At 33.6% G+C, this 24559-nt stretch overlaps 1 protein-coding gene across 1 annotated transcript in view; it reads left to right on the top strand.

Moving 5' to 3' along the window:
- The first annotated feature begins 3118 nt into the window (after positions 1 to 3118).
- Positions 3119 to 24559, top strand: part of LOC149945610 (ATP-binding cassette sub-family C member 3-like) — a 62462-nt gene continuing 41021 nt past the window's right edge. Inside the window, exons 1-7 of the mRNA XM_090174606.1 lie at positions 3119 to 3243; positions 3906 to 4160; positions 10800 to 11003; positions 11999 to 12092; positions 12155 to 12339; positions 20181 to 20357; positions 22532 to 22699. Of these exons, the coding sequence (XP_090030732.1) occupies positions 3187 to 3243; positions 3906 to 4160; positions 10800 to 11003; positions 11999 to 12092; positions 12155 to 12339; positions 20181 to 20357; positions 22532 to 22699 (1140 nt within the window). The 5' untranslated portion in view covers positions 3119 to 3186. The remainder of the gene's footprint in view (positions 3244 to 3905; positions 4161 to 10799; positions 11004 to 11998; positions 12093 to 12154; positions 12340 to 20180; positions 20358 to 22531; positions 22700 to 24559) is intronic.

The following is a 24559-nucleotide window of genomic DNA, read 5'->3' as shown; positions in this document are numbered from 1 at the left end:
ATTTTTTCCAATTTTAGCCAAATCGGTTCATTGTCACCCATTTGGTCCAAATTGATCAATTTTTTAAATTTTTCACAGGGGGACCCTAGGAATCGGTCAAAATCCCATGTTATTTTCAATGGGAAAATTAAAATTTTATGTTGTCAAAAATATTTTTCGTTGCCATGGCAAAACCGTTGCCCATTGAATAAATTCCCTTTAGGATTTTTCAAGTTACATAAAGGTCTACCAATCCCTCGAGTTTGAACAAAATCGGTGTGTAACACCTCGGGTCGTCTCCTTATTAGTAAACATATCGTAGGGATTGTATGTTTTATGACCACTAGGGTGTCTTTTTTCTGCCCTCTCCTCTCGCGCAGGGGCGCTGGGTAATTAATAAAGGACTATTACTCGCAAATTCCGTTCGGGGTTATTTTCTTTTAAATGTTAAACATTTTCTTTGCAAGCTCACTCAGCATAGATCTATTTTAAAGAAAATTAAACAACTGTAGCCAAGTAGATGAATAGGAATTTTAAGTATTAAAATGGAAACTATACTGACACGACGGCCCGACGGTTTTCCGAAACATTTGCCCGATGGGTCAGACATTTGCAAATTTTTAGTACGGTTTTTGGAATCTCAAAGTGATTTCGGAAATCATACAATGATTTTGAGATTTCAGAGAGCGATTTCCGTGTTTTTGTTTTGGTTTTTAAGGCTGATTTTGAGATTTCGCTAATTTAAAGATTACTAAAATCATTTTTCTCTAGAATGTACGTCCAACCCCTCGAATTCTTCCGATAAAAGTACGTCTAAAACCAAGCGTTAATAAGTGTATTAGGTTATAGCTAAACAAAAAGTTACCTACGCTGAAAAGAAAACGTACCAAACAAGCCGCTAAGAGCGACAATATTACTTTATCCTGTTCCGCCGGATTTATTTGAACTCGGAAAACCTTTTCCCAAAGAACAATATTAATGTTAATGACCGAAATATATTAAGAGCTTAAAATTATCGCGCCAACCTCCAAGCGGACCAATTACATAAATACTGGGAAAATAGAAAATTATTCACCACGTTTTTCTTTCGGCAACGGTGCCGAAAGTAGAAAGCTACTCGACTATAAAGACGTCATAAAACTTAAATTTCCAACGGATCTAACAATACACTATTTGGGTAAGAGCACTATGATTAGGGAAATACCTCTATTAACAATGAAATACGTAATATCAAAACATACCACGCACTTAAATAATCAAACCAAAGGAAAAACCTGAGGCTCTAAGCGTTAACGCAAACAAAACCTTTTACTTATTTCGTAGCCAAAAGGCTTTGTGATATTGTGAGAGAAAAAAAACCAGTCCAAAGAGCGAAATACCAGGAAATGAGATTGTCTGGGCCGAGTGAAAATGAAAGGTCGAAGAAAGACAAGCAAAACGAAATCAACCAGCCTCTCTCATGATTCCCGCAGATAAAAAGATTGAAAGTCGCGTTTTCCCTTTCTCTATCGCCCTCCCACGAAGCGCGAATGAAAGACGGAAGATAGACACGCCAAAGGAACTCAATCACCCTCTCCGCGGCGAAGGTCTCCCTCTCCTAAATAAGATTTTATTAGACCAATCTTGTTTATAACTTATAATAAGTCCACTCTTTATTTTTTGCTTAAATTATATCTTGAACGGCAGTGCCTTGTCCCCCCTCTCTTTTTGGTCCCCCCCCTCTCTCGCGGCGAAGGTCTCCCTCTCTTCCGGACATTACCGCGAATTTCCCTTTCTCTTCTCCCCAAGTGCGACACAGACACATACCCACACACACACAGCCAACTTTCCCATTGAAGTCACCACAGTGAGAGCTTCACTCACTCGCTTCGCTCGTTCGCTCCGCTCAATAATAATCAGCTAGGCTAATACCCAAGGCACCACCTTAGGCCTAAGTCATCAAGAGACTTTTAGGGCCATTAATTTAGGTGGCCGGGTTACAATGCGTAAGAGGGTGGTGGAAAGCACTTCATGTCACGCGAGCCCACTAAATGTGGGCCCACTGACTTTCGGAATCGATCTATTCCATTTTGAAAAATACATTTTACTATAATACTTGAGTAATTGGTCTTACATTGTCCGTTAAGTCTTAAAAGGATTTTATTGTCACACATACCTCTAAAGAAAAGTTCGCGTTAGGCTCCGACCAAAGAAAGAATAGCGTTGAAAAATATGACGAAATATCTTTGTGTTTTCGTCTGTTCTGCTACAAAACCACTTACATGTTAGAGATTTTCTGAGCTGAAACTCTAACGTTTTGTAGATGAGCAGAATGTAGAAAAAATATTAAGCTACTAAATTTTGACATATGTTTCACAATTTTTCTCCACTGAATGTATACAAATTTTGAGTGCCAATGTTTTGACTGTGGTTTATTCGCCTCGTTTCTTTGTGAGTCCGTGGCGCTGACTTTAAGGGAAAAAGTCTTGCCAAATAAATATTAATTTTTCAGTGCCACTTGACAAAATGTTTCTTCAAATTTACTTCCTTAAAAAGGTCATCAAAAACTTAATTTTGTCAACTAACTAAAATTATTTGGAAGGAAGCTCCTCATATTCCCACCCAAAGTAACTTTCCTGGTTAAGTTGAAAAAGATGGTGTCACTGTTGCAGTTAGAAATCGTTCAAGGTCCAAATGTTCGTTAACTGTGAAAATAGGATAGATGGTTTTTTAAATATATCAAATGTTTTGATATGATATTGTGGGCTAATCAAATTAAGGTTTGGTTCTTTTTTTAAATAGTTGCAAATTAGAGTTTTTCCACCATCTGAAATATTTTACATACTAGCAACAAACACACAAGGAGAGCGCAGCTACCTTTACACGCAAAGCATTAAACAGGCGGGGGAAGACATGAACTTTCTCATTCCAACGGTGGCAGGCGCTAAAGCGTTTAGCCAATGAGATGTGTACGTACGATAATGCGGGTCTAAAAACGCGTGGTGTTCTCCTAGTGAGGGGTGTGTTTGTTGCTCCTTGATTTAACGGTTAAATTTTAACCATATCTGAATTTCCAAATGAAAATAATGCAAAAGTTTTATACCTTTTAGTCTTATAACTGATTTTGCGGAGAACAAAGATCCACTTTGGAAAGGAATTTTCTACATTTTCCTTTATTTTTCAATTGAGTTTACACAAGGTATTACTTACGAAGTTTACTCCAGAAGGATGCTTCAGGTTAAACTTCATTTGAAAACCATTCTGACCGCTGCTTTATATAAAAAAGTAGGTGTTCTACTATAACGTTAATTTGATACTTGTATAGACTTTTGCAAAAGGATTAAACACACAACGATTTAAAGTACACTATAAAGCCAATTTATTGTTATGATATTTTAAACATTAAAATATTTCAACTAAGAAAAGGCGCGACATGTTTCGGCTTATGGCGAGTACGCCGCCGTTTTCAAACGCAGTTACAGGTCTAATGACACCGGCTACGTGGATTTAAAATGAAGAAAGAAACCAGGGTAAATACATTATTAAGCGTGATCAAAAGTTGTGGGAGGGAAACATTAAAATGTGAATCTATTGGTTTGGGGTTACAAAGTATCATGATAGGAGGCATTTCCAAAATTTAACAATGTCTGGACTAGGTCCAAAATCTCTGTTTAGTGTCGTCATTTTAAATTTATTTATATTATATGACTCTATAATGTCAAGATAAATCCCAATTTTTGATTTAAATAAGAGGTCTACTTCCTCTCAAGCGCCTTTTCTTAGTTGAAATATTTTATTTGCATAACTCTTACACTAGTTTGGAGTTACACATCGTATATGTATAGACTTTATTTGGTACAATGGCCGCCACTATGGCCTAAAAAGCCAAAGCATCCAACACGGGGCATTTTGCACAGTTTAATCGACTTATACTATTATATCTTTAGGCCCTTCGATTATCCTGCACTGCAAAATGTAAATCGTCAAGTGGTGAACTGCTGAATCTCGTGTCCGTGGACATTCAACGCGTAATCAATGCATTTTCTCAGTTGCATTTCATTATATCGCTTCCTTTCCAAGTGATACTGGTCTCTTACTTGGCTTACTTATTCATGGGAGCTCCCGGATTGTACGGAATGGGTTTCACCTTCGTTGGGGTTCTTGTCGTTTGCATTTTGATGAAGTTGAAGAAGAATTTCGAGGTTTGTAAATTAAGAAAACCACGCATCTAACTATAACCAACAATATGTAAATGTTATGTGTCATGTACTTCCGTTAAATTGTGAGCGTGTTTAGCTTCAATGAAAACAGCTACATTATTATTCAAATGAATACCCGCCGCGCCACTTGGTGCAAAATGCAAATATAAACTTACATATTAGCAGAAGTTCATAATACAGCCATTTCGGAAGAAGTATTCTACTTCGGTTTATTAATGATAGATCATTCCGCTGCACTCACAGGCTCTACTTAAACGTGGTGGAATAGAAACGCGTCCTACTCGCGGATGGTAATAATCCTACACCATACGCGTGTTCGCCGACCGTCGTCTGCGGTGAACATACGAAAAGCTCTTAAATATAACACGTCTTGGATGACGTTTAACATTGCCGATATAAATATGAAAGGTATACTTTTTAATAAGTTAAAATATTTTAGAAAATTAAATATTTAATATCTTTTAAAATAGGAAAGAGTGTGAATGTAAAATGTATTTCAAAATATTGGGGAAATAATTTGGTTGTTTTTCCAAAACTTTCACCTTATCATGAAATACAATTTATATGCATTCTACAAAGAATCATAAGTAAGTGAAAGAATTAACAAGGTAAATAATTCATCATTTATAATGTGAATACGTAACATCCAGGATTGAAAATGCAGCTGAGAAAATTAAATTAAGTATGATGTGAATTATAAAGGGTGTTTCAGAGAAGTCTGGCACAAATCTACAGGCGTGTTCGTTGGGTAACAAGGAGTGAAAGAGGTCCGCAAAACGTTTTTCTAAATTGAACAATATCCGAGTAATTGACCGCAAAAAATCAGCCTTAAAAACGTCGAAAAACGCCCAAATGTGCAGTTTCTATTATTCCATGGACCCAATTGTTTCCTTTTAATTTGCAATTGGGTTTTTTATGGAAAAAGATTATAAAAAGGTGTTTCATAGTGACCACGTCAATTGAAAGAAAGTTTGCAATTTAATTTCGTTTTTTTTCTTAAAATGCATAAGTATTACTGAATTATAAAAAAAAATTCAAAATGATCACTCGGGCGCACACAAATCATTCTTGAGCTCGGTCAAAGATTAGAGGCGTGTTACGAATTCGTGATCGATAACTATGGTAGCTCTTCCTAACGGCGGAGGGCGGAACTACTCGTCGGAGGTCAAATTTAATGCACTGTAGAAGCTAGTAAGTTAGAAACTTAAGCAGTCGCTTAACGTAATAAGACCCCTTATACGTTTTGCCACCGTAGCGAACAGTTTCACAGCGATCAACAATACGTTGTCGTAGGTCGTCAATGTTGCGGATTTCAGTCTTGTGAACCAATTTTTCAAGATGTCCCCAGAACTAAAAGTTGGTGTTCTTTGAGTAACAAGGAGTAAAAACGTCTTATGAGATAAGTGAATAAAAATTTATCCAAGCAAAAGCTAGAACTATGCTATCGTTACGATTTAAAATAATTACAAGGTGATTTAAATTACCACATTAAAAAATTAATTTATCTGTTTTATGGTTTCTCAGAGGTTACATGTACCTGACAACATTACTTTGATCATTGTATTGACAAAAGTTGCTTGAAATGACCCCCATTGGCGTATAGACAAGCCTGGACGCGTCTTCGGAAAGATTCTCGAACACGACGAAATATTTCTGGCGTCTTTCGGATTGTGTCGCAGGCATCAATTATGCGTTAACGTAGGTCTTCAACGTCTTGAACTTCAGTTTTGTATACAAAGTCCTTGATATGGCCCCATAGATAGAAATCACATAGGTTCAAATCTGTAGATCTGGCTGACCACGCAACAGTTCCGCGTCGACCTATCCACTTCTGAGGAAAATTGGCATCTCGATGAGCTCTCACCCGAAGGCTAAAATGAGGGCGTGCTCCGTCATGCATAAACAACATTCGTTGTCTTACTGTACGTCTTTAAGTAGCTCTGGTAAAAAGTTTTGTAGAAAGGTTAACTACGACTCAGCAGTTAGTCTTGGTGGTATAAAATACGGTCCAATTAAATGGTCGTCAACAATTCCGCAAAAGACGTTGAGACTAAACTGCACTTGATGTGACCAAATGTAGTCGCGTGGGGATTTTTTTGCTGCCAATTATGACGCTTATGTAAATTGAAGATTCCTTCACAGGAGAAATTAGCCTCGTCAGAAACTAGGAGCGTACTTAACCAATTGACGTCGTTAGTCTGCTCCTGAAACCACTGACAATTGTACAAATGTTTCTTATCCAACTAGAATAACTGTGATAAAGAGATAAACCTTAAACTTATTGGTTTATTAATTTATTTAATATAAATGTTGAAAGATTTATTAGAGTCCATGGAAAATAATAATTAAAACAAATTTTAACGGAGGAAACACATGGATGTAAAAATTGTTTTATTTCAATTTTTAAGACATTAAAAATTAATAAAAACTAACCCTATAGATTCATTTCCAGGGTGAATTGAATTGAGGCATCCACCGAATTTACAAAATCACAGAATTGAGGTTATCTCTAATACCCTTACCTCTGATAAAAACATTAGTACCGTCCAACTTATCAATTCTGGTTATCCTAAATCCCTGGTGTCTGGCATCTTCAATTCACATAATGTAAAAAATAACCACCAAGAAACTTTGCCTTTGTCGAAAACTACCCCCATGCTTGTATTATCATATGTTAAAGATAAAAGTGAAATAACGCATAGATTATTAAAGAGTAAATTTAATATAAAATTGGTTAGTCGTGGAGGTAGTAATCTGAAAAGCATTTTCAAGAGTAAGCCGCTGAAAGACACAGAGAAGAATATTCTTGAGGACAATTGTATAGTGTATAAATTCGATTGTATCTGTAAAAAAGCATATGTCGGAGAAACGAAGCGCCCCCTTCGTACAATAATTAGTGAACATAAATATTGTATAAAAACCGGCGATCTGAAAATAATGAAAATCATGACATTTGGTTTAATGAACCATCGATTTTATATAAAGAGACGGATTATTTCAAAACCAATTCATAGAGGGTATCTATATAAACGACATAGGGAAATTAAATTTGGACGATGGTTGTTTAACTGCGAAATCGTGGGATGCGTTCGATAGGAATTTATTGTACCCTGTAAGAAAGACCAATCAATGATTGTTTCGCTTTGCTAACTATATCTACCCTATTTGGTATATATATGTATTGTTATCAATTGTGTTTCCTTAGTTTTGACAAAGACCCTCGGGTCGAAAGCTCAAGCTATGAATGGGTTAGTTTTATTAATTTTAATAACTTAAAAATTGAAATAAAACAATTTTTCATCCATGTGTTTAATCCGTTAATTTTTTTTAAATTATTTAATATAAATAAAATATTTATGTCAAATAAAAACCATTAAAAAATGCCCAGATGACTTTAAACATATTATTTCATACCTTACAGATTAGAATTGTTATTCATTCATCATTGTAATTACATTAGTCTGTTTTCTTATAAGTTATATTTTAATTGAAAACAAAATTTATTTTAAAATATAATTGTATCGAAAGTAAAATAAACTTAAATCATATACACTGCAAAATATTTCATATTAATTTTTAATTAGCTTGAACTTCAGCATGACCATAATAATATCTATTGCTGTTCTTTAAAAGTTGCATCTGTAATGACTAAAATTTCCACACCTTCAAAACAGCTCTGTCATGATTATATCTTAAAATAATATTTTATAGAAAAAATTAATTAAAGCTTTAACAATGTCATACAATCAGCTTACCATTTATGTGTTCTACATTTTCCCAACAAAATAACACTTCAACTAATCGCTACCTGAGAGGAAGATACATGCCTTTTGGAATATATTTGAAGAATACTTCAGTGTTTAGTTATTGACTTCATGTAATGTATAATATTTATATTATTTTAATTAATGATTTTGAATATGCATTAGATTATTATTGTCATTATTTTGGATACAAACAGAAACAAATCAGGTTGTTTCTAAAAAAGACTTTATCTCAGGTTGCGCAATATTATAAATTTCTTTTCCTTCAGTTGAGTCTTCAACAATAACCTTTATTTCCTAGACAATAAATTTAACGAATTTTTATATGAAATTAGTTTTAATTAGTAATATAATACATGCAGGCTGCCTTATAGCAAGCCAAAGCTTAAAAATTACATATTTTATCCTCTAAACTGCAGACTCAAACGTCTTTTCTGACAAAGATCCGGGGCTGTAATTGTTTCAGATTGATTATTTCACTGAATTAGTTAAACAAGCTTTAACGTAAAAATTACATTACATTGCCTTGTACAATCAATTTATTATTCGGGCCACGAGCTTGGTCTAAAGACGCCATTATATTTTTAAAGCCCAAAACCGCCCGATGATTACCTCCGTTACTACTATTTTTCTTCAAAATTCTTCATAATACTAAGAACCAATGGAAAGCGCCCGCGATTTTTGAACAGTCGCACAATGATCTATCATCAAAATGACATAGGTTCAATGAGATATGGAGCATTTCCCCAAAGGGTTTTTATTATGAACTTCTGATATTAGCTAAATGCTAACGCGCGCGCTGTTAGCACGAGCTGCTGCACATTGTGACCTAGGAGTAGCAAACACAAGGAGAACGCAGCTAGCCATTAATCACGCTAATACAGTGTTGTGTTCAAATTTCATTGGACGAATCTTTATGCTGAACGTTTTACGGAAAGGGGGAAGACAATTTCCGGATTTTCCCCATCCGACGGCTAAACCATCTGATCCATGAAAAATGTATACAAGAAAATGCACGACTTTTGAAGGTTGCGTTCTCCTTGCTTGGGGTACTGTGTTTGTTGTTACTGAGTTGAGATGTTTACTGTGCGAGATATACATGGTGTTAACTAAAACACGAAAAATCATAAATAACTGAAAAACGTTTTTTATTTTAAATTTCAAATTTCTATGGAACATTCCTCGTGCAGGGGGACATTTACTAGTGAAAATATGAATGACTTTGAACCATTTACTCAAGGTCATTCAAAAGCTATCTCGAGAGCCGGTGGGTTTACGGATTTGGTTCCAGTTAGAAAGTTGTTGCTCGTCATAATATTAGTTCAAATAACTTTGATTTGACCAAATTTTATCATTCAGAATCCGATAAATTGAAGTTTTGCGAGAAAGAACAATTAATGACTCCCATGACATTTCAATTGAACACTATGAACTCCGTCGTTAAACGAGGTCAAGCATGTATTGTAGCCGACCGCATCATAATTGAACCGTTGTAAACTATTTGATTTAGTCTTTTTAAAACTATATTTATTTGATTTAATCATTTTAAAACTATATTTATTTGACTTAGTCATTTTAAAACTACATTTATTTGATTTAGTCATTTTAAAACTATATTTATTTGATTTAGTCATTTTAAATCTATATTTATTTTATTTAGTCATTTTAAAACTGTATTTTTTTATTTAGTCATTTTAAAACTATATTTATTTGATTTAGTCATTTTAAAACTATATTTATTTGATTTAGTCCTTTTAAAACTATATTTATTTGATTTAGTAATTTTAAAACTATATTTATTTGATTTAGTCATTTTAAAACTATTCAGAATATTTTATTATCAAACACTTAATTCGTTAACCTTCAATTTATCCACTTCTGCTTGGTCAATTCTGCTTGGTCAAGATTTCGAATTGGAACCAAATCCGTTAATCCAACAGTTCTCTAGATAGTTTTCGAATGACCTTGAAGACATTCAATTTTACACTAGTAAATGTCCCCCTGCACGAGGAGTGCTCCATAGAAATTTTAAATTTTTCAAAACAAAATGTTTTTCAGTTATTTATAATTTTTCGTTTTTAGTGGACATCCTGTATAAATAAATGTCCTGTACATTCTACACTAATTATGTCACTGCGATAGGCCTCTTAAATGTTTATCACGAAGTTTGCATTCAGTTATATAGCGATTAATGGGAAATATTATTGAATGTATAGCTTCTTTTAATATCAAATAGGCTTTTGAGTTTATCTGTTAGCAAATTCTTAGGATAATGGACCTGTAGATATATTCAGGTTCTTGAAGCTACTTTCGCTTACATGTGCCGCAAGAATGTGAAAGCAGATCATCTTACATTCGTTTCCCCTTCCATAAAAACTTGTTGAGGTTAACGGTAATAGTTAGTGTAGGGTACTGTTGGCTCGTGTGGCTTGCTGGGCTTTCCACCACCCTCCTACGCATTGTAACCCGGCCCCCTGAATTGAAGGCTTTAAAAGTCGCTCGATGACTTAGGCCTAAGGTGGTGCCTTGGTATTAGCCTAGCTGATTAGATTAGATTAGATTACCTAAGATAAAATTGTTCGCGGCGTCCTAAAAACCGATATTTGGTAAATATTTTGAAAGTGTATGACACAAAATACTTTTAAAAATATGTTTCTGACGGAGTTTTAAACATTTAGCTTCCTATCTCAAAGATAATTTCAAAATTTTTAACTTAAATGGCATCACGTTCATATGTTAGTACTAATTTACTTTTGTTAAATTTTATATTTAACAATGGAATGCACCTTTATCTATGTTTTACCGTTTGATTGTTCTTTAAATATGTGGCCTTTTAAAATCTGATTTGCATTTGTAGGTTCGTTTAATAAAAATCGTGGATCAAAGAGTGAAGAAAATGAGCGAAATATTGAACGGAATGAAAGTCTTGAAATTCTATGGATGGGACATGTCTTTTGAGAAACACATTGAACAATTCAAAACGTGCGAAAATGCCGTTCTTAGAAAAATAGCCATATTGAACTCCATTACAACCACAATATGGCTTGGTCTAGCATTTGCGGTAAAAATATTATAATTTTTTCGTGCAAAGTTTTTATGGTATCGATATTTGAGTACGCTCAATACACCGATGATTTAAAAATATTCAGACCATATCCCTTCCTATCTTTAACTGTGCGAAGGACAGGCAATGCCCCGAAAGCCCAAATGGATGAAACGATATCTTAGGCTCATTATTTCTCTTATGAAGAGATCTAGAATCAACGGTGCCGAGTATGGTAATTTTGCGATTAATATTTTAATAACATATAAATCGCAAAATTACCATACTCGGCAACGTTGATTGTAGATCTCTTCGTTTGGCTTATTTGTAGAAAGATCTTTATAGGGATGATATTGTGATAAACTTACTATAAAAATTCAAATATTCTAGCATTTTTAGTTTTTGTGGAAAAAATAACTTTTCTGAGAATAACTCGCCCTTGTTTTCTTTCGTTTTAAAAGAAATTCAACGTTTTAGGAAGAACATCACAGTTATTTTATATCATTTTAAAGCCTTTTCTCATTTCTCATACTGGGAAGCTTTTTTTTGCGATAGAATTTTATATTTAATGGCTTGAAATAAAATAGATTGTATACGCTTTTTCATTGATTTTGCGTTCATTGCAAGAATGCACCTGGATGTTTTTAATGCAGTACAAGAATCTAATGAACCACATTCTATCTTAAGAACTAGAAAGTGTACAATTTTAAAGATTGTTAACATTCTTTAGCATTCTTTTAACATCTTAATCACTTTCCAGGGATTCCTAATATCATTGGTGATGTACACAAAAGTTGCAAACTTGGGAATAAAATCTGCCAAAACATTGTTTTTTGGGTTCAGACTATTCACCCAAAGTCGAACTATTTGTAGGTATATGCCGCCTGCTATCAATTCTCTAATTTTGGTATGTTATTTTAAATAATTTCAATTATTAATAAAAAATAAAAGTTAATAGAGTTTTTCATTTAAATCGAAAAAGATTTTGATCTACCATTGATTTCACTTTGCAGGCTAAGGTATCTCTCGATAGAATACGAAATATTTTGAAAACTGAAATAATTGAAAACTACGTCCAGCATTTTAATGAAAATCCAATGAACGAAGGTGCTTTTTATACCAATTAATTTTTTTTATCAAAATATAGAAACTTTTGGTTTTAATTCCAGTGATCTCTCTGTCCGATACATCATTTAGTTGGGAGAAAAACGTTCCAATCATTGAAGACATCAATTTAGCAGTGACAAAAGGGAAATTGGTGGCCGTTATTGGAGAAGTTGGATGTGGAAAGTCATCTTTGCTCAGCGCAGTTTTGGGAAATATGGAAAAACAGAAAGGAACAGTAAAAGTTCAGGTATCTAACTATAGTTGCCACGGTTACCTATGTAGGACGTTTGTGTAAGTTAGTGCTCAGTAATTACTTGTTGACCAGCACTGAAAATTAAGCCAATTGAAATATATTTTATTTATATTTTATTTACATTTTTTTACATTGTATTTACATTTTTTTTACATTTTATTTACATTTTATTTATATTTTATTTACATTTATATTTTATTTACATTTTATTTACATTTTATTTACATTTTATTTACATTTTATTTATATTTTAATTATATTTTATTTACATTTATATTTTATTTACATTTATATTTTATTTACATTTATATTTTATTTACATTTATATTTTATTTACATTTATATTTTATTTACATTTATATTTTATTTACATTTATATTTTATTTACATTTATATTTTATTTACATTTATATTTTATTTACATTTATATTTTATTTACATTTATATTTTATTTACATTTATATTTTATTTACATTTATATTTTATTTACATTTATATTTTATTTACATTTATATTTTATTTACATTTATATTTTATTTACATTGATATTTTATTTACATTTATATTTTATTTACATTTATATTTTATTTACATTTATATTTTATATTTTATTTACATTTTATTTACATTTTATTTTATTAATATTTTATTAATATTTTATTTACATTTTATTTACATTTTATTTACATTTTATTTTATTAATATTATATTAATATTATATTAATATTTTATTAATATTTTATTAATATTTTATTAATATTTTATTAATATTTTATTAATATTTTATTAATATTTTATTAATATTTTATTAATATTTTATTAATATTTTATTAATATTTTATTAATATTTTATTAATATTTTATTAATATTTTATTAATATTTTATTAATATTTTATTAATATTTTATTAATATTTTATTAATATTTTATTAATATTTTATTTATATTTTATTTATATTTTATTAATATTTTATTAATATTTTATTAATATTTTATTAATATTTTATTTATATTTTATTTATATTTTATTAATATTTTATTAATATTTTATTAATATTTTATTAATATTTTATTTATATTTTATTTATATTTTATTTATATTTTATTTATATTTTATTTATATTTTATTTATATTTTATTTATATTTTATTTATATTTTATTTATATTTTATTTATATTTTATTTATATTTTATTTATATTTTATTTATATTTTATTTATATTTTATTTATATTTTATTTATATTTTATTTATATTTTATTTATATTTTATTTATATTTTATTTATATTTTATTTATATTTTATTTATATTTTATTTATATTTTATTTATATTTTATTTATATTTTATTTATATTTTATTTATATTTTATTTATATTTTATTTATATTTTATTTATTAAATTAAAGGGTTCTAACACAAACACCTCATTGAAGGCTGTTCCAAAGGTGGTCAAACCTCGTCGTCGAGCCGTTTTTGTCACTCGCCTTCATCCGCTTCTTACTGCTCTAGACCTAAGGGCCTGCCTTGAGTCCGAAAACTCATTGTCGACCCTTATTTGCACTCGTCTTAAAACTCGCTATCCTTCCTATTCCTCGTTTCATGTATCGACCGAGGAATCTGAGTTTGACACGCTGTTGGATGTCAATACTTGGCCGAGCGATTGTCTACTGAACGAATTCGTGGGACCGCTACACAAAACGAGGAAGCACGAATCAGAGTCCGCAGCTTCGATCTCCCACCAACAGTCACCCATGAAAGTTCTTCCAGGAACTGGTCCTGGTATGCAAACAGTTCAGACTGCTTCTTCCTCTGCTGGCGTGAGCCCTGCTCTAGTACCATCATCCATTGAACCAACGAATGACACTAATGGGTCGTAAACGCATTCTCAAATTCGATATTTTCTATCAAAATGTGCGCGGTCTACGAACCAAAACACATGAACTTTATTCCAATATTCTCCTGAATAACTATCCAATCATTTGTTTGACTGAGACCTGGCTAACGCCGAATCACTTCAGCAAGGACATTTTTCCGGACAACTATACTGTCTATCGTTCTGACAGGCCTTCAACTGACGGCACTACGCTCGGTGGTGGCGTATTGATTGCCATACACAACACTTTTACCTCTCTGCGCCGTCCCGACCTTGAAACCTCAGAGGACAGTGTTTTTGTACAAATAAAAACTGCCGATACCACCCTATTAATTGGAAATCTCTACCTAACGCCTAAACTTAAATTCGAGACTGTTACCACCGTCCTATCCACCCTATCATCACACCTCTCCAGCTTAAATTGCGACATAATTCTACTTGGTGACTTTAATGTACCTGGCGTAAATTGGTCATCACTTTCCAATACCAATTGTAATCCCAATGTCCGTGGAAAAGCAAAAGCCGTAATTGACTTATGCTCTGACTGTAACCTGACTCAATCCAATACGGTACAAAATTCACATGGCAACATCTTGGATCTCATCTTGACCAACAACTGTCTGGTCACGTCGATGTCACCTGATGTACCACTTGTCCCTGTAGATCGCTTTCACCCACCCTTATTAGTCACCTACCACGGTGACATACAACACAACACAGCTCCTCCGTCCGACGCGAAGCTCAACTTCAAGAAGGGAGACTACCATAGCCTATACTCTGAGCTGTCCAGAGCTGACTGGTCTTTCCTCTACGAATCTAGCGACGTTGACAAGTGTGTTGATATGCTCACCGTTCGGGTTCATGACGCTATGCATCGTCACGTTCCGAAAGCGTCGCCCAAAACCAAATATCGACATCCGTATTGGTACTCTGCGGAACTTATTACTGCATTGAAAAGGAAGAATATCTTCCATCGCAAATTCAAACGGTGTGGACAACAAGCGGACCGGTTAACATACGAAACGGTTCGTAAGGACGTCAAGCGTCTTCTAAAACGGGACCAAAAAGATCACGCGTCCACGGTTTACGAAAAATCGATCTCTAACCCTAAGCACCTGTGGGCTTATGTGAATGAGAGACTCAAACCAAAAACTTCCACAATATCTTTAAATTTAAATTCATCGATCACCTCCGATCCTGTGACGTTAGCGTATGAGTTCTCTAATGTCTTCAGCACCATCGCTTCTGACAACCTAACCGATTTTAACAATTACCCGTATTCAAATTTGTCCCCGTGTGCCGATAAACTTTCGACACTTTCAATCAGCGAGGCCTCCATACTGCTAGCCATCAAAAAACTCAAACTCACGAATTCCACTGGCATTGACAATATACCGTTATTCATAATAAAGGGATGCGCCGCTATCTTCGTCCCTATCCTAAAACACATTTTTAACCTATCACTATCCACCGGCAAGTTCCCCTCGCTATGGAAGCAGACGGTGGTCTCTCCTATCTTTAAATCTGGATACGCCGGGGATGTCAAAAATTATCGCCCGATTTCTCTCTTATGCTGCTTTGCAAAAGTCTTTGACGCTGTGATGCACGCCGCTATATATGATTGGTTTCGACAGAACTTTACCGATTGTCAGCACGGTTTTTTACAAGGACGCTCCGTGGAAACTAACCACGTTGCCTTCTTGAATGATGTGATGCCAACCGTTCTGAGCCAAGGACAAGTTGATGTCGTGTCACTTGACTTGTCGAAAGCATTTGACAGAGTTTCGCACCCGCTTCTTTTAAAGAAATTATCACACTACGGTCTGGCAGGTTCAGCGGCGATATGGGTGGAAGATTACCTGTCCGGGCGCAAAAACATTCTAAAATGCAACGGATGTGTGACTGACGTGTCCTATGCCACTACCTGCGGAGTACCCCAGGGCAGCTCATTGGGCCCCCTTTTTTATAATATTTACGCCAATGACCTTCCATCAGTGGTCAAGTCCTCATCAGTAAAGCAATTTGCTGATGACAACAAAATTTATAAAACCATTACCAGTATTGCGGACTGCAGAGCCCTACAATCGGACCTGAGAGGAATCCACCAATGGTGCGAAAACAATAACCTGCTAATCAACGGTTCCAAAAGCCTAGCCATATCTTTCACACGGAAATGCAATACCATCGCGACCAATTATCATGTCAACAATGAGCATGTACCGAGAACTAAAACACTTAAGGACCTTGGAACTTTTTTTGACCAGGGCCTTTATTTTCATGCACAAATTTCCTGGTCAGTCGGTCGCTCGCGTCGCCTGCTTTTTGGAGTCCTACGCCTGGCGAGGGCACTGCATTCCGCCAAAAGCTTCCGCAATCTCTACCTTAGCCTAGTGCGAACGAAATTAACATTTGACGCTCTATCTTGGGGTGGTTGTGCCAGCTACTTGATTGAGAGGATCGAAGGCGTGCAACGCAAATTTATCGAACTTGCCCATACACACTTTTTCAAGACCAAACCGTATCATTACACTTACCTCCTAGACCACTTAAACTTGGAAACGATCCAGTTATTCTTACACAAACGCGAAATTATTTTCCTTTGGAAATTGATTAAACACTCTAACGTTATTACCTTAACCCCCCACCTAAACTTCCATATACCATCTCATAGCACCCGTCAACAAATTCCGTTTACAAAGTCAAAACCAATTTCCCCTATTTTGCGTATGCAACAGACATGCAATTCTTATGCCACTCAATTTGACATCTTTTCATGTAAATATTCATCGATTTTAAATCTTGTGTAATTTTTTCTCCTGTAAACCGCATCTATTTCAATTAATGTATCGCTGCATTTTCTAACTTTGTATTTGTAAATATTTTTCAAGTGATTCTTTCTATACCTTGTTTATGTATATAACTAATTTCAGTGTTTTGCCTTGCTGGTCCTTTATGAACTGTTGCAAAGCACTCTAAATAAAGATATTCATTCATTCATTCATTCATATTTTATTTATATTTTATTTATATTTTATTTATATTTTATTTATATTTTATTTATATTTTATTTATATTTTATTTATATTTTATTTATATTTTATTTATATTTTATTTATATTTTATTTATATTTTATTTATATTTTATTTATATTTTATTTATATTTTATTTATATTTTATTTATATTTTATTTATATTTTATTTATATTTTATTTATATTTTATTTATATTTTATTTATATTTTATTTATATTTTATTTATATTTTATTTATATTTTATTTATATTTTATTTATATTATTTTATTTATAAGTAAAAATAATGATTAACTTCGTTAAATTTGCATATTTAAAAAGATCAATGTTTATTTACAATGATGTGTCTAACCGGTTTCGAAACGCTTCGCATTTCATCCTCAGAGACTAACGTTACAAATTGAATTACACGACATTATATACCACAAGCACTTCAACCTTTGTGTTCGCAGAAAATTCTGGTCGTTCTCTGTTGTTGTTTTTTATATTTTTTATATTTTATAAGGTATTTATTTTTTTAAATTATTATTTAGAAACTAAGGCGCCATCTGTTTGAGTTGTAAAAGGTTTAAATTATAGGAGCGAATGATATTTAATAACGTTTATATTTAAAAGGGCAAGTTTAAACTTATATAATATTAAATTTCTAGGTTTAAAAAAAATAAAGAGTTAGGTAATTTCATCAAACAAATTGTACCAGATGGCGCTTAGACCTTGACCTGGTTTGTCATTTAAGGCTGTGTTATTGAACATATTTTTGTAAATTTCTATGCTTTCACGAGCATTACGTTTAGGCTAGGAGGATTCAAGTGTACCTGGAGAAGAATTCGGGGGGCCACGGGAGAGGCCGCTCAAAGCCTCAAACCCTTGGACATAAAACTACAACGGAGCCATCTAGTGGGGAAAATGTGAGCTATGACCACGTGTTTGGTTTAGGAACTGGATAAAAAATTATATTTTTATGGCACCTATAATCGCTACGACAGTTGTCAAAGGAACAATATTTCCCCATAATTAAATTTAAAACTTAACATTCATTGCAACTTTCTTTGAAATGATATAGTTTTCGGGCAAATTTCTTCGACGTGGCCTAAGCTAAAAACCGTTAAAGTTCGAAATACTGTCTAGCAGACGAATGTTTTGGTAGGTCCTAGGTTACTTTGTAGCTTTGTAGGTGGCGCTAAAAACGTTATGTCCAAGTATTTGACACACCAGGCGACAGCTATAGCCGAGCCGCGAGGCATTGGTCGGGGGAATACAAATTTCTTCTCCAGGTTCTTTAGTTCTTTAGTTCTTTAGTTCTTTTATTGCTCAACAAGAGGTCTAAGACCCATCACGTTAAGACAGTGGACAATACAAATTATACATATACAGAGAAAAAATATATACAGTTTGTATGTACAGGAAAACAGTACAATGTGAGGGAGATACAAGGGAAATAAAACAAAATAAAGGAGTTATATTACAGTATTACATGTAAACGAGTTAAATATGAAGTTCTAGGAACTCAGTTAGCTCCTTGCGGAACTGTTTGGGGTTGGGAATGGACTTTAGGAAGTCCGGGAGAGAGTTCCAGTCACGGACCGAAGAGGGGAGGAAGGAGTGCCTGCGGACGGAGGTTTAGGTATGTTAGAAGGTTGGGCAATAAGTTCAATTTCGTTCCATGGGATTACATGTTTCGAGAAGTAAGCGTGTTTAGCTATGACTGAATTTCCATATGTTGTTTTATTTCTGGTATAGCCAATATGATTACTAAGGCGTTTCTTTAAGTTCACTCTAGTCTGACCGACATAATTTTTACCACAAATACAATTGATTTTATAAATACCATTTTTTTGCATTTTTTCTACCTTGTCTTTACCTTTTTTTACACAATATACTATTTTATTTCTTGGTTGCCAGCCAATTTTTAAACCGCGTTTTGTATATATGTTATTAATTTTTTCAGATGTTCTCGGTATATATGTTAAGCCCATATAATTAAATTTTTCTTCTTTCACTTGATTAGTATTTTGTTCTTTTATAGTTTTTAGTTTACAAGGATGAAATGCGAAGCGTTTCGAAACCGGTTAGACACATCATTGTAAATAAACATTGATCTTTTTAAATATGCAAATTTAACGAAGTTAATCATTATTTTTACTTATACTATTCGGCATATTGAACTTACCACAACTTTTAAACCTTATTATTTTATTTATATTATTTTATTTTATTTTATTTATATTTTATTTATATTTTATTTATATTACTTTATTGATATTTTATTTATATTTTATTTATATTATTTTATTTATATTATATTATATTTTATTTATATTTTATTTATATTATTTTATTTATATTTTATTTATATTTTATTTATATTTTATTTATATTATTTTATTTATATTTTATTTATATTTTATTTATATTATATTATATTATTTTATTTATATTTTATATTTTATTTATATTATATTTTATTTATGTTTGATTTATGTGTTATTTATTTTTTATTTATTTATAGTGAACATGAATCAGGATACGTTTGGTCAAATGACCAGATAGCAAAATTAACGACCATTTCTATAAACATAATTTTTTTTATAATTTTGATTTGGAAAAATTGAGTTTAAAAATTCAAGTTTAATCCTAACGGAATTCATAAGCCCCGCTGTCTGGCGTGATAACTTATTTATAATGCCTTTATGTCCTTAATTCGAGTATCGGTTACATATTTATCAATCAAGAATTTTACATTGAGCAGAACACCATATTATTTAAGAGATATGCAGTCAATTGTAAATTGTACTCCAAAACAATTGTCAGGAAAACGTCGATACTTAGATTTCAGAACTGGTTTTTATCAATATCTTAAGTACCGTTGACTAAGTACCTATAGCACCAAGACGAAAACCAGCTAACTGCTAACAATACCGCTTTTTTCAGGGTTCGATTGCCTATGTTCCCCAATTGCCCTGGATTCTGAACGCTTCGGCAAAGGATAACATTATTATGGAAGAATCATTTCATCCAATTCGTTATCAGAATGTGGTAGATGGTTGCGCTCTCTCACAGGATTTCAAAATTTTACCCGCGAATGAAGAAACTGAAATTGGAGAAAAGGTATTGCATACTTCGCCCGTAAACAAATAATCGTATGTTTCAGTGTACTTGTCACAAAAAAACCACGTAGAGAATTTGTAAGCACAATTACAAACTTAAAATGGACATGAGTCAGCGAAGCTCTAATATATGTACAAAAAATAAAGTAACGGTAGACATAACATAGGGAAGGAGCGTTGGTGAAGTGCTTAGCACTTTCGTCTTGGAGGAAGAGGAACCGGGTTCGGTCTCAGCTTGTGGTACTCTGTGAAAACTCGGTTCAATTCCTTCTACAATCTACATAGAGAGTACAAGTTATCTCCGTACTAGTTAGAGTGGTTGGCCATCGATTTCGTCAGTTACTCATTCCATAAAAACAGTAATAGTAAACAGGGTTGGCAAGTTTTAGACCAAATGTTGAAAACAAGTGCTTTAAACAAAACACAAAACAATTAGTACTTTTTAAACACACTGTTTTAAACATGATTTTTTAAGAAGAGTTTACATAGTTTAAGTAATGATGTTAATTAGAGGTGAAAAAATTCGATTGATGTATTGCTATTGCGACTAGAAAGGTAAAGGACTTGATGACAAAGAGTTTGTTTCAAAGGTCTATGACATTGGCTCTCGTTTAAAGCCTATATATATTTGTATTGAACTCCAGAGATTCTTGTTTTGTTAGAATAAAATTTATTAAGTCTTTCGTAACGTTGTGAAGTAATAAAGTTTTCAATACGCCACATGTTGGTGCATTTCGATAGTTACATTGTGTTGAATTTCCCTGACGCAATAAAATTTTAAAATTACAGACATTATATAAGCATTTTGGTGGGAAGGAGTATCTAATTTAACTACTCGTTTTTCATTTAATATCCTTTTGACGAGTTGAGACTGGTGGTTGCCAAAGTTCGAATAGACCAAATGAAGTAGGATCTACGTTTACAAAACCAACAAATATAACTACTACTCCTGCAGCTGGAGTGTATTATATACTTCTGGATATACTCATTAAACTTTGATGCTTCTATGATTTTTCATTAAGTCAGATCATTAAATTTACGAAATTTATTTGTCTTAGCCTACGTTCTCATCCTGGTCCATTTACTTATATAACCTGTCTACCCAAGAGCAGTTATAGAATTTTTTAAATGTCAGGCTTTGATTAAAAATTGTTTAAATTGAACAATATCCTTTTCACTGCTTTTGCTGATATCTCATTTGATACTTTGATAACGTAGTTAAAAGCTATGATGACGTAGGGGCTAATAAATAGAATGCCATGCGGACCTTAAATACTAATTTCTCTAAAAATGTTTTATTTTGATAAGTAAATATAAAGAAGAGTTTAAAACATGTTTTAAACGTTTTTTTTTAATTTAAAGGAAAATCAGTTTAAAACAACGAAATGGGTTTTAATCAATGAAAACAGTGTTCTTGTTCTTTTGGAAAAAACCACAGATTTTGCCAACCCTGATAGTAGATGTAGGTAGCTCTTGACATGGCATGAAGGATAGGGATGTGGGGTGGCGGAGTGGTTAGCATTTTCGCCTCACAGCAAGAGGAGCCGGGTTCGATCCCAGCTTGTGGCATTGGGGGAAAACTCGAAACAACTCCATCTGGGCTCTCTCTCCACTGGCATAAGGGTTTTCCCCGAGCTTTTCGGTTTCCCATTCCATAATAACTTGTAGAGGTTAACGGTAATAGTTAGTGTAGGGAGGTCTTGGCTCGCGTGGTATGCCACCACTGTCCTACGCATTGTAACACGGCCACCTGAATTAATCTCTTCAAAAGTCGCTTGATGGGGATTATTAAAATTAATACGCACTCGAGGTTTCACTGTTCCTCTGCCTGAAGAAGTATTTCGTCCAATTCAACTTTTTAAATGCAGTCCACTGAATTCATTTTTAATGTTCATTCCTCAATATGTTATTATCACTTCCTAAAATTCTTTACACCAATTACAAATATAACACCATCCATATTTTAAATACACCCATCGAAAAATAATGTGATCTTTATATGTAATAATAACAAGTAATATGTGCCTATTCGAAGTTTAGTCATATTGCAACAAACAACAACTCATTCTAGTTGCAAAACGAAGCTTTTTACTAATCTATTGAAATACGATTTAAAGCGCAAAATATAAAAAAACGTTTATAGAAAACAATTATATTAAGATTTTGTTGATATAGGGAATAAACTTGAGTGGAGGCCAAAAGCAACGCGTGAGCCTGGCCAGAGCAGTGTACTTGAACGCCGATGTTTACTTGTTGGACGATCCTCTGGGCGCGGTTGACTCTCATGTTGGGAAACACATTTTCGAGAACATCATTGGACCCCAGGGAATGCTCAAAGATAAAGTAACCATTTAAATACTTAATAAAAATGTAGTAGTTTGGAAATACCATTTTAAAGAACAAATAATATTGAAATTTTTTGTATCTTCAGTAAATGTCCGTATTGTATATTCATAACTTCTTATGAAGTAAAACAAGCAGACCTGTCCGAGCTTTCTTTTTCCGATTCAAATTTCCTGCCAGTCGTTGTCTACTAATATTTCTACAAATATATTTTCTAAAAACAATACTTGCTGCTCAGAAATAGTCGTTGCCTATCTTATAGCAGAGTTTATACAGGGTGTTTCAAAAGGTTAGGTAAAATTTTAAAGAGTTGTAGGGGTGAGTTAAGAAGTATGCCTGTTTTTTCCTATTTTCCTACGATGTGTTAAAAGAGCGCCAGGGAGCTTCAAAATGTGGCCTACTAGCCCCTGGAAGTAGGCTGCAACAAGCACAAAACCAAGCAGCAGGGAAATGCGGAGTTAGGTTGTTTGATCTCAAAGGCCATAAGACTGGACCTCCTCGCCCTAACCATCTACGTGGAAAATGCTGGTTCGGTTCTTCCCGGACCGCCAAGGCCTAATGAGCAGGAGCGCTGTCATGCTGCAACCACATTGGTCACAGAGTCACTAGTGGTACGTCGTCCAGATGATTAGGCAAGACATCTTGCAGGAAAACCAGGTATGACGCCCCAGTGAGTCGTTGCGGCAAAATGTAAGGGCCTACCAAAACGTATCCTACTATTCCAGCCCACATGTTAACAGTGAATCGTTCCTGAAAACCACGTCTAAACGTGGCATGTGGGTTTTCAAGCTTCCACTCGTGCTGGTTGTGGGTGTTGAATGGGCCTTCCCTTTCGAAAGTAACTTCGACAGTTAAAAGGACGCTTTTAGGAATCAATACATCTTGTTCTGAACGCTCCAAGAACCAACGTGCGAAGTCCACTCGCAATGAACAATCCCGGGATTTAACTCTTGTACTCTCTGTCTGTGAAAAGAGTACTGAAGATTCTCGTGCATGAGAAACGGATGAATGACTGGCTCCCATTTCGTGTCCTACAGGACGTGTGCTTGTTGCCTCTAGCACCTCTTCTTCGCACCTCTTCTTCGAACTGAAAATTGCGGGCAATCCGTGGTCGACCTACTTCGTTCCTGTTCTGTTAAACGAACAATAAGTTTGTAACGAACCATTCGCAGAGAAGTTAGAGTTAAAAATTAAGTAACGTATCCAGAATGTGCCTGTCTCACATAATCGATGATGAACATTGGTAAATGTCCGTGAGACGGGGATGCGCCGGTCCGGGTACCTTTCCTGGTAGAGACGTTGAGCAGTCAAAGCATTACTATCTGCTAGTCCATACACGAAATGATTATCCGTCAGTTCTCTGGAAGTGAACTCCATTGTTGCAGTTTGAAAGTGATGAGAACTCGCGGTCCATCACGACTTTAAATACTGTTCAAGTTTACTTTTTTACGCTGGTTACCTCGATTGGTTTACAAAGTCCTTTTTTATTTAACACACGAACCCAAACCTGCTGCTTCGTTTTGTACTTGTTGCAGCCTACTTCCTGGGGATAGTAGGCCACACTTTGAAGCTCTCTGGCTCTCTTTTAACTCATCGAAGCAAAATGGAAAAAAACAGGCATACCTCTCAACTTACCCCCTACAACTCCTTAAAAATTTTGCATAACCCTTTGAAACATCTTGTATAGAAATAATATTAATAGCTACTTAAAGTTTACTAATTATTGTACCAAGTATTAACTTCCTCCTCGCAACAAATGGAAACCCCTCAGTCCTTTGTTTACGTTACAAACAATACAATTCACCCCTCAATTACAATAGCACCATCTATATTAACATTATTGTGGTTTGTTTGTTATCT

Source organism: Leiobunum rupestre, chromosome 5 (genome assembly GCF_980474605.1).
Source record: "Leiobunum rupestre chromosome 5, qqLeiRupe1.1.hap1, whole genome shotgun sequence".
NCBI classification, from domain to species: Eukaryota; Metazoa; Arthropoda; class Arachnida; order Opiliones; family Sclerosomatidae; genus Leiobunum; species Leiobunum rupestre.
The sequence above is the reverse complement of the archived record's forward strand: the minus strand, read 5'-3'. Positions and strand labels throughout refer to the sequence as shown.